The sequence below is a fragment of the Armigeres subalbatus genome, chromosome 2, assembly GCF_024139115.2.
Source record: "Armigeres subalbatus isolate Guangzhou_Male chromosome 2, GZ_Asu_2, whole genome shotgun sequence".
Lineage (NCBI taxonomy): Eukaryota > Metazoa > Arthropoda > Insecta > Diptera > Culicidae > Armigeres > Armigeres subalbatus.
The window spans coordinates 130,650,220-130,668,463 of record NC_085140.1 but is presented as its reverse complement, the minus strand read 5'-3'; the positions used below and the strand labels follow the sequence as shown (position 1 = coordinate 130,668,463).

Sequence of the window (18,244 nt, the reverse complement as noted above, 5' to 3'; positions counted from 1 at the left end):
AGTTAAGTGGTTAAAATTCAATTATGCGCAATTCCAATCACTACTGACAACAACAAAACCAAAGCCAGAATTTTGGCAGAAATCTTCACTCGAGTGCTCTGCCCATGATCGCATATTTGTAACACTCGCCTTTTTGTTCATTTGGTAAAAAGCCTGTGAATCGTCCAGAAAGTTCAATTTCCTACATCTTGTCTCACAACAGTAACATAGGATTTACTATCCTGCTTATCTGTGGTAAGCTGGAACTGATTTAGTTTTTGGGGATGATTGACAATTAATTTACAAAATCAACCAAAATGCAAATGTTACAAATATGCGATCATGGGCAGTGCTATCATCCAAGAAAAGTATATCACAGCGTCTGTAGCATGCCTAAACATCGCGTGACATCTCTCATTGAAAATGAGAAATTGCAGTACTGATCACAATTTTATGGAAGCGAAGGTTTAGCCGAGACGAATTTCGTTTAAAGTGCAAATCATAATCGCTTGGTGACAGCAGAAAGTTGCCGTCGGCAGCAGAATCACGAGTACACGTCAGAAGTAGAAGCTGCAAAAATGTATTCGCATGTATGAAAATAAAACCTGAAACAAGTAGCGAACCACCAACTAAAACTATAATCTTGAGGGGAAATTTCACTTGACTGCTTCTGCGAACAACTTTCTACAGCGTCTATCTCTGACGCGCGCTCGTGATTCTGCTAAAAGCGGAAAATATCTGCCATCAATCATCTGTACTTTGATCAAAATTTGTCTCGCCAATCGATGGTACTTCAGACGCCACCGTTGCTAGAATGTGCTCCACCGCTCTGCTGCCATCGTAGCGAAACAGGCAAGAAATTTCATCTGATGCCGATGACAACGACCGCATGCGCACACCCACACCATTGGCGGGATAAAATTTCCGGCAGGAGCTCCGCATGCCGATGGTGGGACCGCGACTGTGGCCACGCCCCTTTGGTGAGTGTTACGGTTACACAATATTTGCAAGCATACCGACAACAAAAAGGCGGGACAAATGGGCCTCTTGTAATAATTACTAGCAGACCCGATGAACTTTGTTTCGTCTAAAACTGATTTATTCTTCGATTAGTTCTCGAGTTATGCAGAAATTTCTGGTTCATTTCTATTGGAGCCCCCCTTTCCAAAGAAGGGAGGGGTCTCGGACCATCTTAAGAACCTTTCCCGGCTCCAAAAACCTCTGCATACAAATTTTTACGCCGATCGGTTCAGTAGTTTCCGAGTCTATAAGGTTCAGACAGACAGAAATTCATTTTTATGCCTACCCCCGCGCGCATGGCATTTCATTTTAAATGTCGCGGAGAACGGATAACGGTCCCAGCATCGGCGTAGTTGCTGAAACAAATTTTATTCCCACCGATGGCGTGGGTCATGTGGTCATCGTCGTAAGGTGCATTGTGGAAATTAATCGGTTCTTCTCAGGACCTCCATTTTATACAAGGGAAGGTTGTTGTGTGAAGAATTTTGTTCAAAGTGCGAATTAACCGTTTGCCGTCCGTAGCATTTCTAATATTAATCATCAGAACTGAAAACCGATGAAATTTTTAGTTTAGGGTGCCAAGACGCCAGTGTTCGGAATATGAGTCATATTCGGGATTTGAGCCAAAACGTTATGGATATTTAGGGTCATTTGGCAGAATGCTACTCGGACGAAAGGGTTGGCCGAATAGTTAAAATTGGTTTCCTTATTAATTGAAGTGAAATGTTCGTAGTGAATAGTGAAAAATGAGAATTTAGTGAGAAATGAGATGTTTGAAGTGAGTACATGTTAGTGGGAAGTGAATACTAAGAAAAGAAGATGAGTACTAAGTAGTGAGATGAGTGCAGTAACAAGTGAGAAGTGAGTAGTGGGAATGAGAAATGAGAAGTGACAAGTGAATGATGAGGAGTGAGATTCCAAGTAACAATTTCCATGCTTCTTGGATTTATCTAATTCTTATTGCGGACTTATAATAGCAATCACCAAGCTAATTGCTCAGTTTTATTGGTGCTCTTATTGCTATCAATAAACCTCTCATAAATCTGTTGAAAAAAGCTTCAAACGTCAAATGCCTATTGACCATTTGAACAGTTCTATGATTGTGATGAAGCGCGTAATAAATCCAATTTTCAACGCTCGAATAAAGCTCCAATTTTTGGTCATAATGTGGACAAATTCATCACCTCCATAAGAATGTTTGTATTTCGAAGTATTTATGACGGTTTTAATTTTAGCAAAATTTTTCTGATCAAATTCCATGATGGCCATATTGAAAATGGAAAAGCATTTCGCAGTCAGTGAAATTTATCACTAAAATTCATGATTTTACGACATTTTCACCACATCCATACTTTTCTGATAAATAATTTTATTTGTTAATAATTTGAGCATAAGTTATCGATTTGGTGGACATCCTAGATGCAGCGGTAAAAAATATTTTCTAAATGAATGAATAAATAATATTTTGTTGTCATCATCATAATTTTTATCAGCAATCCATTTTATTTTTATTTTTCTACAAAGTTTTGTTTCTCTTTTTTCAAAGCAACATTCTGACAGCTGCCGCAGCCAAATTCCCTTTTTTGTGAGTGGTTTGAAAAGGGTTTCTAAATGCTCTTATAATAGACTTAAAGTGGTCATCTGGAGAGGGCCACTTGGCAATATCTTAGTCTTATAGTGGTCATCATAAGGTTGCCGTGTATTATTCGGTTTTATTGTTAGATCTTATAAATTGATTTTGAAAACCATTCTTAGAGGTGAATAAAACTTGAAATGTTACTTGGGATGTGTTAGTTATGAAGGGAAAAGAAGGAAGTGAGTAGTGAGGAACTGAGGAAAACAGAAGCAAAAGATGTGTAGTGAGAGATGACAATTAGGATGTGGAAAACGAGATGTTTAGAAGTGAGAAGTGAATAGTAAGATAGAAGACAGCAGACAGGAGAAGAAAGATGAAAGAAGAAAAAAAGAATGGAGCTTGAGCTTGAGCTTGATTGACTGCTCGTAGTTGCTACTCCATTATGACCAGATCAGCTGTTCTTGCACGGGGAACCAACAGATGTTTGCTTGGGACTAGCACACATCTTCAATGTACAAGTACTGGTGATCTCATTTGTTAGGTCATACTGGCGCCTGCCACGTCAGAATGCAAGTCAATGTAGGGAAGGGAGAGGAAATGATGATGCAATCACTCGCCCACTGCAAGCCGAATATACCTCTGCACTTGCCACGAGTTCATGCGGAATTTGTTGGAATTTCTGGGTTAGGTTGGAGAGGCAGGAGTCCGTCTTGGTTAACGAGCTGCCAATGTGATAGATAGGATAAGGTAACTGATGGAATTTCTAATTGGATGTAGGAAACGAGCTCTATGGTTCATTTCCAATTCTAGCAGATTACTGTTAGAATACTCAAGTTTAAGGTATAGGAATAGTAATGGAAACGGTATGGAAGTCCATTTCCAGTTCTAGCGATTGCTAGAACATAAGAAATAAAGAGAAAGATAAAAAGTAGGAGAATGGAACGGACCTGGGATTGAAACCATGACCTCCTGCGTATGTGGCAGAAGCAGTAGCCATATGACTACCAAGCCCGCCTCGAAAAAAGAGAGATCACGCACTGAACTGATTAATTTTATTGCCGGCCGCGCAACGCAGAACACAATAATTCAACCGACCGCGCGATCGTTCTGCTGCCCGAAACAAGAGATATCACGCACAGAACTGATTAATTTTATTACCGGCCGCGCAATGCAGAACACAATAATTCGGCCGACCGCGCGATCGTTCTGCTGTCCGAAACAAGAGATATCACGCACAGAACTGATTAATTTTATTACCGGCCGCGCAATGCAGAACACAATAATTCGGCCGACCGCGGGATCGTTCTGCTGTCCGAAACAAGAGATATCACGCATGAAAGAAGAAAAAAAGAATGGAAAAGAAAAAATAAATGGAAAGGAAGGAAATAGAAAACAGAAAGAGTAATGATATAAAAGAAAGGATGAAGGAAGAAGATAGATCGAAGAATGAAGTAAGAAGAAGAAATAAGGATGACAAAAATAAGAGGAAAGGAAGAAAAAATGGGATAAACGGAACAAGGAAGTTAGACGGAATAAAGATTTAACCACACTCCATTCTTACTTTTTCCTTCTCACTTTTCTCGTCTCACTACTCACTTCTCACTTGGTACTTTTTACTTCTCATTTCACACTATTCACTTTGTTGTTTACAATGGATCAACTATTCACATTGCACTTCTCACTTTGAATTTCTCACTTCTCATATTTCTTTTCTCGCTTTTTCCGTCTCACTTTTTACTTTTCTCTTTTCTGTCTTCACTTTTTACCTTTTACTTCTCACTTTTCACTCCTTACTTCTCACTTCGCAGTACTCAATTCTCAAATTTTTCTCTTCGAACTTCTCACTGTACAAATGTTTCACTTCTAACTTCTCATCTCTTACTTTTCACTTCTCATTTCTTACTACTCACTTTTCACTTCTGACTTCTTATTTTTTACTTTTCACCTCTGACTTCTTACTTCGCATTTCTCACTTCTTACTTCTCATTTCTTACTTCTTACTTCTCACTTCTCACTTTTCATAATTATCTTTTCACTTCTTACTACACACTTTACAGTTCTCACTTCTCAAATGTCTCGCCGATTCATTCATTTGATTGGTTCTTAGGGTTGTAGGACAAAAGGTCGAAGGTCAAAAGGTCGAAGGACAAGAGGTCGAAGGTCAAAAGGTCGAAAGGACAAAAGGTCGAAGGGACAAAAGGTCGAAACAAAAAAATATGTCAAAGGTCGAAAGACTAAAGGTCGAAAGGTCGAAATGTCTTTCTTTTTTCTTCCTTCTTTCTTATTTCTTCTTACTTTTTCCTTCTATTCCCTTCTTTCTTCCTTTTTCCTTCTTACTTCACATGTTTCCTTCGATCAATTATTTTCCCCCTTTCTTCTTTCTTCCTTCCATATTCATCTTCTTTATTTCTAAATTTTTCCTTTTTTCTTCCTTCTTTCCTTCATATTTCTTCCCTATTTCACATTTTTTCTTCCTTCTTTTTCCTTCTTTATTTCTTTCTTATTTCTTCTTTCTTTCTTCTTACTTTCTCTTCCTTTTTTTCTTCCTTTTTTATTTCCTGGTTTTCTACCCTCTTTCTTTTTACTTTCTTCCTTTTTCTTTATTTACTTTCTTTTTTGATTCTCTCTTCCTTTTTTCTTTTTTCTTCCCTCTTTCATCCTTCTTTCTTCCTATCTTCTTCTTTTCTTCCAGTTTTCTTCTTTCTTTTTCCTTCTTTCTTTCTTCCTTCTTTCTTTTTTCTTCCTTCCTTCTTTCTTTCTTTCTTCCGTCTTTATTCTTTCTTTCCACCTTCTTTCTTTCTCCTTTTTTCCTTCTTTCTTCCTACTTTCTTTCTTCTTTTTTCTTCCTATCTTCCTACTTTTTTTTTCCTTCTCTCTATCTTCCTTCTTTCTCCCTTCCTTCTTTCTTCTTCCTTCTCGTTTCTTGTTTTTCTTTTTACTTGCTTTTTTCTTTCTTCCTTCTTTTCTCCTTTCTTCCTTCTTTCATCCTTCTTTTTTCCTTCTTCCTTTCTTCCTTCTTTCATCCTTCTTCCATCCATCTTTCTTCCTTCTTTCATTCTTCTTTCTTCCTTATTTCTCTTCTCTTTGTTCTTTATTTCTTCCATTTTTCGTCTTTATTTCTTCTTTCTTCCTTATTTTTCTCTTCTTTGTTCCTCATTTCCTCCATCTTTCATGTCTTTTCTTGTTACTTGCTTCCTCCTTCTTTCTCTTGTTTTACTTCATTGTGTCTTCTCTCCTTCTTCTTCCTTCATTCTTTCTTCCTCCTTCTGTATTCTTTTTTTCTTCTTTCTTTCTTTCTTATTACTTCTTCTTTCCTTCTTTGTTCTTTTTTCCCTCTCCTGTTCTTTTTATTTCTTCCTTAATCTTTCTTACTATATATGTTTCGTCCTTTCTTCCTTTTCACTTCTTAATTACATCTCACTTCTAACTTCTCCGTTCCTCACTTCTCACATCGCATTTCTCACTTGTCACTTTTTACTTTTTATTTCTTCCTTTCCACTTCTCACTTCTCAATTTTCACTTTTCCCTTCTCACTTCTCATTTTTCTGTGCTCACTACTTTCATCTTGCATCTCACTTGTCACTACTCACAACTCCCACCTCATTTCTTGTCTTTTTATTCTTTCGACCTTTTGACCTTCGACGTTATAACAGATATTCGACCTTTTGACTCTTCGATCTTTCATCCATTCGACCTTTTGTCCTTTCGACCTTTTGACCCTTCGACCTTTTGTCCATTCGACCTTTTGTCCTTTCGACCTTTTGACCCTTCGACCTTTTGATCTTCGACCCTTCGACCTTCGACCTTTTGACACAGATTCGGTTCTGAGAATGGTCACTGCGTTCAAAGAAAACACAATTGAGCTTGATTATATTGACTTTTAGCGCTAAAATTGTCCCTCAGTTTAACGTCGGGGTCAGATCTATGTGAGTAATTTTTAAAATCAAATCAAGTGTTCAGGTTAACAGTAATCTATTAGTTTACGAAATCTAAATAAATACTCACTGACTGATATTTGATCGGAAATTGTCAATGTTCAGCCGAATATGAATATGCTACGAAGTGAGGGTGACAAAGAAGGCCGATGGGCTTCACCAAAAACAGTTACAGTTACAGAACATCGAGTTAGGGAGAGTTCACTGTACAGTAGTACTCTTCATGTTCCGCCAACGGGGGTGTCATTGGGCCAAAATGTGGTATGCTTCAAGTAAATGTTACAAAGCTCTAGTAGTTAACATTGGAATAAAGTTTTAATTAGTTTGGTACAAGCTTGAACAATGAATTTACCACTGTTTGGGGAAAAAATAATAAATGAGGGAAATTCTTCAAAGTTATATGTTGTTTAAAATTGGCCCATTCTCACCTCTAACAGTACAATAAAGTTCAGCGGTGACGATGCAACGATTCAATCGTTCATTAAAAATAATTGCCTACATTACGGCTCTTACCAACTATGTATGGCAAATCAACGAAAGGCTTGGCCCAATCTCACCCCTTTTCAGCGTACATTGCTCGTTGCTAAGAAAAATCAGAAAGGCTATATAAATATTCATAAAATTCGATAAAACAACAACAGATTATCGTAACATGATAACCAGGTATCCATCGATCTAAAAACTAGTTATGTAATAGATTTGTGGGGCATTACTGACACTATTTTAATACGGGTTCATTCGATCGGGTTAGGGACAAAAGGTCGAAAGACAAAAGGTCGAAAGGACAAAAGGTCGAAAGACAAAACGTCGAAAGACAAAAGGTCGAAGGGACAAATGGTCGAAAAGGACAAAAGGTCGAAAGGGACAAAAGGTCGAAAGGACAAAACGTCGAATGGGACAAAAGGTCGAAAGGGACAAAACGTCGAATGGGACAAAAGGCCGAAAAAAATCAAAGATCAATAAGATCAAAAGGCACAAAAGGTCGAAATAGACAAGAAACTGAAACGGGGAGATTCAATCCCGCACCAGAGTTGCCTTACACAATTTGCAAAACTATGCCTTTTTATTTTTTAACACTTTTTAATAATTAAATAAAACTCATTCAATGAGTACAGATGGAGGTTTGAGTTTTCAAAATGTAACTTTGTTCTCTCACAATGGCGCACGCCGCATATTAAATACACCGGCATGTATTAAGGTTCCCCCAAACACACGCGACGAGACAATCTTGACGCGATTCTATTGCCTGGCGACTGCGATTCTGTCGCCGTTGGTATGGAAGCGTAAATGGTGCATTGCGAGCATCCAATGAACGATGAACGATAGAATCGTGGCATCAAGCTATCGCTGTCCCGGCAAAAAAATTGCTTAGGCCTGGGGGAGCCTTTACACACCGGTGTATTTTTAATGCGCGCACTTGCGTGGCTGCGGCGTGCACTATTTAAACAGATTGAAGGGACATTTAGAAAATCTAGATCTCCATCTATTATTTGCACTCATTCAATGATTTTATGTGTTATTGTTAAAAATAGTGGAAAATAAAAAAAGCTTTTTTTTTTGCCAACTGTATAGGACAATTCTGTCTCGTGCAATACAAGTTTTATTCATTTCTTAAATTAGCTATCTTTTTTATCTCTAACAGAACTATCTAGATATTCATAATATTGGTTTATAGTAATTACTCCTTCTTTGAAAATTGCTCATTCTTCAGCTTTGATTGATGAGATGAGTGCGTTATTTCTGCTTGAAAATAAATGCATTTAACAAATTCCTATAGAATACACCCAACTTGTTCTTTATAGACCTTTTGTCCCTTTAGACATTTTGTTCTTTTCGACCTTTTGTCCCTTTCGACCTTTTGTCCTTTTCAACCTTTTGTCCATTTCGACCTTTTGTCCTTTCGACCTTCTGTCCCTTTCGACGTTTTGTCTTTTCGACCTTTTGTCCTTTCGACCTTTTGTCTTTTCGACCTTTTGTCTTTCGACCTATTGTCCTTTCGACCTTTTGTCTTTCGACCTTTTGTCATAGATTCCATTCGATCAATAGTTTTACATTCAAATTCCAAGCATTATGGTACGAGCACAATTAGTTCTTGAAATTTGCTTTGTGATTTCCTAGACGTGAATTTTAATATGATTTCGAACCGTTTGTAGTTTTCATCAAAATTCGTAACAGTTTCTGAGATATAAGGAGTTGAAACATTTTTCGTTTTTGATCCAATCTTACCCCCTAGGCCCAATGTCACCCCGAACGACGGTTTTTAAAAAAAGTATCAGAAATTCAACCGGTCAGCCAAGAACCATAATTCTTATGCTAGTATAAGCCTTCTATCAAATTCTCAGTTGATTCGGATGAAATTTCAAAGTGGCTAAAGTGAAGTCAAATCTAACGAAGAATACCGTGCGGGACCGAAATCCGTACAGCACCGAAATCCGTCCACCTCATGAGATATCAATGAATTAAAGGGTGTTAAAGGTAATTAATGTATGAATAATTTATCTTATCCTGTTCAGATACTTGGCAGTTAGCTTCTAGGGGAAAGAAATGGAAAGAAGGCTTTGAAATTAAACCAGCAAAAATCAAAAACAAATCGCCACCCACCAAGCGCGGAGTTTTTGCCGCCATTTTGTTTTCGGGTAGAGCATAATTGCATCAAAAGTAACTGTGTTTCAATTGCTAATTGCGAATCATTACATAAGATAAGCGAAATACAAATCGAAGGGATCGCTTCTCATGGTGCGTCTCGAACTATTTACAGTGGTAGTTTAGTCAATCAGACTGCTTCAATTTAAATATTTAGTTAAATAATAGCTGTACGGATTTTGATCCTTTGATTCGAAATCCGTCCACGGTGGACGGATTTCGAGTCAAGAGTAGTAGATTTTATCCATTATTTTATCATGTTTTTCGTAGTTTTTAATGAATAAATGTGAAACACTTCAAAAGTAGAAGCCTTCATGCTCCTGTGTCAGTGACAAACGTTTTATTTACATTCGATTCCTTTTTTCTAACGACTTTTATCATATACTAAGGTGCTTAAGTGAAATTATTGCAGCAACCTTCAAATGAAAGCTTTTGGTGAGCTCTACAAGTTTTTGAACATTGCGATTCGGATGATTGGGTTCGGATTTTCAAGCTTTTAATTGCTGGAAAATGTGATTTCACTCATAAGTCGTTGTTCAATAAAATGGGCTACAAAATTATGACCAAAATGCTAGGAAAGGCATTATTACCGAGAAAGACTAGGTGGATTAGTCAAGGCTTTTTTTGTATTCCGAATTGTTCAAAAGCATCATTTTTGAACTCTATATAAAACTGTTAGCATTAGGTTTATATGTTAAAAGAAATTCATAACTAATTATCTAAAAACTATAAATTTTTATTACCATTCCAGGTTGAGCTACTTTGCCCACTCAATTCGGGCGACCCGTTCGAGTTCATCGAGCATGGATATGACCTGTGGGACAGCGCATCGATAGATCCTCTGGATCAGGAGATGCTTCAGTCCCGCCAGATCCAAATCGAGAACAAATATGTGGACGTTCAGTGGGTGCTGAAATGCGAATGCGGACCAAAGGTGAGTGCAATATAGCATGCAGGTCAGAGTTTCTAATTAGCAATATCGATTGAACGAACTTTCATGCATTGTGGTATCGGCGAATTGATCCAGTTGCCACAGATGTGGGGGAAAATGAAATCGAGTAATTAGAGAAAAACTTTCGTCATGCTAGTTGATTACAGTAATAACCGTAAAAGTGAGTTTTGCAGCGATTCAATTATTACAATGCTTTTCATAAGGTTTAAATTCATGACATTTTATCTCATGAAAACGTTTGTGAATCCTATATCTAATTACAATTTTAGCATTCAATTAGTTTTTTTTCACATCACGTGATTTTTATCACTTTCCACAACAATAGCTAATATGTACCTTCGGGAATAACAACCCAAGAAACCATCTGTTGATATCCACGTTGGGCTTTTCTCCACTTATACACATGTATAATGTATACAGCGGTGGTATCAAACAAAACCATCCGCGTGGGAGGGTCGAGCACTCTAAGCATCATCATCGACAAGCTTATGCGGTTATGAGCCTTTTCATACGAGTTTGGCTGTAATTTCCACACCGTTGAGTAGGACGAATTCATGTGGCAGAAGATATGCCATTTTATTCCGTGTATGTAATCTTGCGCAAAAAGGGAGAAAAACACAAGTAGCGTATAATGAAATGTATCGCCTTTCTAACATAATGGATCCATAAATTGACGCAGATAAATCTTTTATCGCCAAACGAACTAACAAAAGTAGCTACAAGTGTGGTTAAACGCTTGTAAATAAATCTGATTCGATGTTCAATATTGAATATAGGTATGTGTAGATTCAGAACAGATTGATTGGAAGAATTTTATTTTTGGTTTCATCATAAACAATTTTTTGGACAACAACATCTTTGAGAAAACAATCCTTGAAATTTTATAAAACGTATCAAGCAGTGAAACTTATATTAGAGATTACTTTCAAACGTGTCCAAAACTATTATGTAGGAGTGAGTGATTACGAAAAATAAATGGCTTTTTCTGAGTTTTGAAAACCATCTATTTGTGATCATTACACTTAAGACACGCCGAAGTACGCTGTATTAGGAATTCTAACTAATCTTGCGAGCAAAGGCGTGGGATTAACATTTCGGAGATGTCGGTTCTGATTTTCGATCTGGTCAAGGATATTTTCGGGTGGGAAACATTTTCAACTCCCCGGGGCATGGGTGTACCCGTTGTGCTTGCCGCACAAAAATATATGTTTATCCAGAGTCAAGCATGGAAAAGCTTTCAATTAAGAACTGTGGAAATGAAATAAAACCCAAAGTTGAAAAGCAGGTCAAGTTCCAGTTGCAGAGTTGAGCCAATAATGATAAAGAATAAAGCTATATTGAGTATATTTGTGTGGACACTTGACTTCTTTTAGTTCATATAATCAGGAGTTTATATTCACCTACTTTAAACTCTATAAGGGCTCTAATTAAAACAAACCATTAAATGTATGCCCATGTGCTGCAGTGCTTTGGCAGTTTAAAAAATTCTCATTAAGCCAAAAATTGGCGAATGAAAAAAACTTTTTTCCACGACCAACCACCCGAATCCCGAATCGCAAGCAAGCAACGCTATGTAAATAATTAGGCGAAATGCCATTTGATGTCCTGGTCGACCATTGCCGGTGTGCAGCAAATAGAACGGAGCAGAACAATTTCGAACATCATCCGAGTCAATTTTCTTTGTCCTCCATCCAGTCCTTGACTCGGAGTGAGATCGCTTAAGCTCTCCCGAATGCGCCATTGAGCCTACCTATTCCGGGCAGCTTCTCCGGTTTCCCAAATTGCGGTGACTTTTCATGGTTGGTTTGAAAATGGGGAAAGGTGTGGATTTTTGGGTTGGGCGAACCTTTTGTTGGACTGCGGCCGTTTCAAGCTGTGTTCCACCCGTGCGAACAGGGCTACAGCCGCAACAAAAAAAAATGTGGAAACTGCGGTGGTTTTAGGGTGATAAATTGGAGTTTATCCAACAAGAACCGACCGGATGGAGGCTGTGTATTCTTGGAAAAACTGGACCGGAGCGTTTCGGAAAATCATTCAATTAACTTTGTTGATTTTGTGTGGAAGGGATAAATCAATCAGCAAGAATTAATTAGTTGTCTGGATTGAGTTGAAAAATGGGTCATTTAGGCAGCTGTTAGACATGATGAGCCTTGATGGATCGATTTACAACCTAGAGATAGAAGAAATATAATACTCAGTTGGGAGGGCTTTTAATTTGGAGAAAATGTCTCAAATGTCGTGAGTTTTTACTCTCTTAACGACTTGTTTTGAATTCTTTGTCGTTACTGTACAGTACTATGTGTATTGTGTATAATTAGCTAAGTTGTCGGTAGATATAAAAACTTCGAATAACATGTCGGAAGTTGGTTCCTGCCTAGAATGTGGTGGGGCTTGAGAGTGGGCTCTGTTAAACTTCTATAGAAAGCTGCATGTATCCGCTAGCAGGCTCCGCCAAAGCGATCGCAAGTGTTCGTGGGCCGTACCACGTGGGATTTATGGCTAAAAACTCTACCACGAACCAGATGTTCGCCGTGTGTCAGGTATTGCAGAAATGCCGCGAATACAACGTGCCCACAAATCCCCGACTAGAAGGTCATATCAAAATAATATCAACATATGTTATTATGTTATACTAAATTTTTATAACAAAATTTGTTAGAAACATAGTGTAGGATGTTGTTAAAATAACTAAATTTCCATCAAAAAACTACACTACTGGAAACAAAAAACTATCAAATTTTGATACAGTTCTATCATAAAAATAACATATTTTGTAAGAAATTTATAACAGAATCAGATACAAAATATATTGTTTCTGCTAAGTTGGACATTTTTACATGTCGTGATAGGCTTCCAGATTGTGATCAACAATCAGAGATTTTTGTTTTAGTCTTAACAAGAATATTTTTCAAGAACATGAAACTGACAACATTACAAATTAGGCAACCTTTTCAAATTATATCAGCGTTGTGTAATCTATGGCTGGGAGACTTTGCTACATCTATTTTAATTGCCTACTGTTGGGCAATTCGGTGTTAAGCATTTTTTGATTCATATTATGATAAAATTCCGTTAGGACATTTAAAAGATAATGGCTACTAGGAACAAAATTGTATCAAAATAAGTTATAAATATCACAATATATTAAAAATGTGTTCAGTTTCTATTATGCTCTTCTAGTCGAGTATTCGTCGACTTCAAAGCCGCATATGATACAATCGATTGGAACGATCTATGGCAGCTAATGTACGAAAACGGATTTCCGGATAAACTGATGCGGTTGATCAAGGCAACGATGGATTTCAGGGGCATCTTCGGGTCCCTAAGAAACGCGCAGAGGGTTAGGACAAGGTGATAGGCTTTCGTGAATGCCATTCAACATCGCTTTGGAGGAAATACGAAAGAGAGCGATTGACAAGAGTGGAACGATTTTCACAAAGTTCGTTTAGCTATTTGGTTTCTCCAACGACATTGATATCACGGTACGTAAGCCTCTTGGAAAAAGGAAGCTTCATGGCCTCTTGGTAGGAGCCTTACGAGATTTTTGGAAGAAGGCTTCCGAGAGTCTTGGAAGGAGGCTTCCAAGCCTCTTGAAAGGAGGCTTCCGAGCCTCTTGAAAGGAGGCTTCCGAGCCTCTTGAAAGAAGACTTCCGAGCCTCTTTAAAGGAGGCCTGAGCCTCTTAGAAGGAGGCTTCGAGCCTCTTGGAAGGAGGCCTGAGCCTCTTGGAAGGAGGCTTCCGAGCTCTTGGAAGGAGGCCTGAGCCTCTTGGAAGGAGGCTTCTGAGCCTCTTGGAAGGAGGCTTCCAGGCCTCTTGGAAGGAGGCTTGAGCCTCTTGGAAGGAGGCTTCTGAGCCTCTTGGAAGGAGGCTCGAGCCTCTTGGAAGGAGGCTTCTGAGCTCTCTGGAAGGAGGCCTGAGCTCTTGGAGGGAGGCTTCTGAGCCTCTTGAAAGGAGGCTGAGGCCTCTTGAAAGGAGGCTTGAGCCTCTAGAAAGGAGGCTTCTGAGCCTCTTGAAAGAAGGCTTGAGCCTCTTGAAAGAAGGCTTCTGAGGCCTCTCTTGAAAGAAGGCTTCTGAGCCTCTCTTGAAAGGAGGCTTCCAGGCCTCTTGGAAGGAGGCTTCCTGAGCCTCTTGAAAGGAGGCTTCCGGAGCCTCTTGAAAGGAGAGACTTCCTGGAGCCTCTTGAAAGGAGGCTTGGAGCCTCTTGAAAGGAGGCTTCTGAGCCTCTTAAAAGGAGGCCTGAGCCTCTTAAAAGGAGGCTTCTGAGCCTCTTAAAGGAGGCTTCCTGAGCCTCTTGAAAGGAGGCTTCTGAGCCTCTTGAAAGGAGGCTCTGAGCCTCTTGAAAGGAGGCTTCCAGGCCTCTTGAAAGGAGGCTTCTGAGCCTCTTGAAAGGAGGCTTCTGAGCCTCTTGAAAGGAGGCTTCCTGAGCCTCTTGAAAGGAGGCTTCCAAGCCTCTTGAAAGGAGGCCTGAGCCTCTTGAAAGGAGGCCTGGAGCCTCTTAAAGGAGGCTTCCTGAGCCTCTTGAAAGGGAGGCTTCTGAGCCTCTTGAAAGGAGGCTTCCTGAGCTCTCTTGAAAGGAGGCTTCTGAGCCTCTTCAAAGGGAGGCTTCCAGGCCTCTTCAAGGAGGCTCTGAGCCTCTTGAAAGGAGGCTTCTGAGCCTCTTGAAAGGAGGCCTGAGCCTCTTGAAAGGAGGCTCTGAGCCTCTTGAAAGGAGGCTCTGAGCCTCTTGAAAGGAGGCTTCTGAGCCTCTTGAAAGGAGGCTTCTGAGCCTCTTGAAAGGAGGCTTCCTGAGCCTCTTGAAAGGAGGCTTCCTGAGCCTCTTGAAAGGAGGCTTTGAGCCTCTTGAAAGGAGGCTCTGAGGCCTCTTGAAAGGAGGCTTCCAGGCCTCTTGAAAGGAGGCTCTGAGCCTCTTGAAAGGAGGCTTCTGAGCCTCTTGAAAGGAGGCTTCCTGAGCCTCTTGAAAGGAGGCTCTGAGGCCTCTTGAAAGGAGGCTCTGAGCCTCTTGAAAGGAGGCTCTGAGCCTTCTTGAAAGGAGGCTTCCTGAGCTCTCTTGAAAGGAGGCCTGAGCCTCTTGAAAGGAGGCTCTGAGCCTCTTGAAAGGAGGCTTCCTGAGCCTCTTGAAAGGAGGCTTCTGAGCCTCTTGAAAGGAGGCTTCTGAGCCTCTTGAAACGAGGCTTCTGGAGCCTCTTGAAACGAGGTTTCTGAGCTTCTTGAAATGAGGCTCTGAGCCTCTTGAAGGAGGCTTTCGAGACCCTAGAAAGGGAAGCTCTGAGCCTCTTGAAATGAGGCTCTGGAGCCAGGCCTCTTGAAAGGAGGCTTTCGAGACCCTAGAAAGGAACCTTTTGAAAGGAGGCTTCCGAGTCTCTTGAAAGGAGGCTTCCTAGCCTCTTGAAAGGAGGCTTCCTAGCCTCTTGAAAGAAGGCTTCCTAGCCTCTTGAGGAAAGGAGGCTTCCGAGCCTTTTGAAAGGAGGCTTCCGAGCCTCTTGAAAGAAGGCTTCCGAGCCTCTTGAAAGGAGGCTTGAGGCCTCTTGAAAGGAGGCTTCTGAGGCCTCTTGAAAGGAGGCTTCTGAGCCTCTTGAAAGGAGGCTTCTGAGCCTCTTGAAAGGAGGCTTCTGAGCCTCTTGAAAGGAGGCTTCCTGAGCCTCTTGAAAGGAGGCTTGAGCCTCTTGAAAGGAGGCTTCCAAACCTCTTGAAAGGAGGCTTCTGAGCCTCTTGAAAGGAGGCTTCTGAGCCTCTTGAAAGGAGGCTTCTGAGCCTCTTGAAAGGAGGCTCTGAGCCTCTTGAAAGGAGGCTTGAGCCTCTTGAAAGGGAGGCTTCCGGAGCCTCTTGAAAGGGAGGCTTCTGAGCCTCTTGAAAGGAGGCCTGAGCCTCTTGAAAGGAGGCTTCTGAGCCTCTAGAGAGGAGGCTTCTGAGCCTCTTGAAAGGAGGCCTGAGCCTCTTGAAGGAGGCTTCCGAGCCTCTTGAAAGGAGGCTTCTGAGCCTCTTGAAAGGAGGCTTCTGAGCCTCTTGAAAGGAGGCCTGAGCCTCTTGAAATGAGGCTTCCGAGCCTCTTGAAGGGAGACTTTCGAGACCCTAGAAAGGAAGCTTCCGAGCCTCTTGAAATGAGGCTTCCGAGCCTCTTGAAAGGGGGCTTTCGAGACCCTAGAAAGGAACCTCTTGAAAGGAGGCTTCCGAACCTCTTGAAAAGAGGCTTCCGAGCCTTTTGAAAGGAGGCTTCCGAGCCTCTTGAAAGGAGGCTTCCGAGCCTCTTGAAAGGAGGCTTCCGAGCCTCTTGAAAGGAGGCTTCCGAGCCTCTTGAAAGGAGGCTTCAGGCCTCTTGAAAGGAGGCTTGAGCCTCTTGAAAGGAGGCTTCTGAGGCCTCTTGAAAGGAGGCTTGAGGCCTCTTGAAAGGAGGCTCTGAGCCTCTTGAAAGGAGGCCTCTGAGCTCTCTGAAGGAGGCTTCCAGGCCTCTTGAAGGAGGCCTGAGCCTCTTGAAAGGAGGCTTCTGAGCCTCTTGAAAGGAGGCCTTGAGCCTCTTGAAAGGAGGCTTCTGAGCCTCTTGGAAAGGAGGCTTCTGAGCTCTTGAAAGGAGGCTTCTGAGCCTCTTGAAAGGAGGCTGAGCCTCTTGAAAGGGAGGCTTCTGAGCCTCTTGAAAGGAGGCTTCCAGGCCTCTTGAAAGGAGGCTTGAGCCTCTTGAAAGGAGGCTTCTGAGCCTCTTGAAAGGAGGCCTGAGCCTCTTGAAAGGAGGCTTCCAGGCCTCTTGAAAGGAGGCTCTGAGCCTCTTGAAAGGAGGCTCTGAGCCTCTTGAAAGGAGGCTTCCTGAGCCTCTTGAAAGGAGGCTTCCGGGCCTCTTAAAAGGAGGCTTCCAGGCCTCTTGAAAGTAGGCTTCTGAGCCTTTGGAAGGAGGCTTCCGAGCCTTTTGAAAGGAGGCTTCCAAGCCTCTTGATAGGAGGCTTCCAAGCCTCTTGATAGGAGGCTTCCAAGCCTCTTGAAAGGAGGCTTCCAAGCCTCTTGAAAGGAGGCTTCCAAGCCTCTTGAAAGGAGGCTTCCGAGCCTCTTGAAAGGAGGCTTCCGAGCCTCTTGAAATGAGGCTTCCGAGCCTCTTGAAAGGAGGCTTTCGAGACCCTAGAAAGGAACCTCTTGAAAGGAGGCTTCCGAACCTCTTGAAAGGAGGCTTCCGAGTCTCTTGAAAAGAGGCTTCCTAGCCTCTTGAAAGGAGGCTTCCTAGCCTCTTGAAAGGAGGCTTCCGAGCCTCTTGAAAGGAGGCTTCCTAGCCTCTTGAAAGGAGGCTTCCTAGCCTCTTGAAAGGAGGCTTCCTAGCCTCTTGAAAGGAGGCTTCTGAGCCTCTTGAAAGGAGACTTCCGGGCCCCTTGAAAGGAGGCTTCCGAGCCTCTTGAAAGGAGGATTCCGAGCCTTTTGAAAAGAGGATTCCGAGCCTTTTGAAAGGAGGTTTCCAAGCCTCTTGATAGGAGGCTTCCAAGCATCTTGAAAGGAGGATTCCAAGCCTCTTGAAAGGAGGCTCTGAGCCTCTTGAAATGAGGCTTCCGAGCCTCTTGAAAGGGGGCTTTCGAGACCCTAGAAAGGAAGCTTCCGAGCGTCCTAGAAAGGAAGCTTCCGAGCCTCCTGAAAGGAGGCTTCCGAACCTCTTAGAAGGAGGCTCCCAAACCTCTTAGAAGGAGGCTTCCGAACCTCTTGAAAGGAGGCTTCCGAGTCTCTTGAAAAGAGGCTTCCTAGCCTCTTGAAAGGAGGCTTCCGAGCCTCTTGAAAGGAGGCTTCCTAGCCTCTTGAAAGGAGGCTTCCGAGCCTCTTGAAAGGAGGCTTCCTAGCCTCTTGAAAGGAGGCTTCCTAGCCTCTTGAAAGGAGGCTTCCTAGCCTCTTGAAAGGAGGCTTCCTAGCCTCTTGAAAGGAGGCTTCCTACCCGAGCAAAGGCAGATAACTGAAATGATATCAAACTGATAACGGGATTAGTTATCCTTATTATCATCTTGATATTTAGTTATCAATCATGGGATTAACTGATAACTGAATAATAACAAAATGTATTATCAATACAAATTTGGTATTTTTTCTAAATTTCGCGTAGTTCAGATATCGGGCTCAGCATTCTATTCTTTCAAACATATTTTACAGCGCATAATAAAATCTACTCATCCGCTTATTTTTC

The 18,244-nt window shown here is 41.4% G+C and overlaps 1 protein-coding gene across 2 annotated transcripts in view; it reads left to right on the top strand.

Moving 5' to 3' along the window:
* Positions 1 to 18,244, top strand: part of LOC134210848 (uncharacterized) — a 331,227-nt gene that overhangs the window by 302,866 nt on the left and 10,117 nt on the right. For both annotated transcript variants that reach the window (XM_062687203.1, XM_062687202.1), the window contains one exon: positions 9,905 to 10,087. In XM_062687203.1, the coding sequence (XP_062543187.1) occupies positions 9,905 to 10,087 (183 nt within the window). The remainder of the gene's footprint in view (positions 1 to 9,904; positions 10,088 to 18,244) is intronic.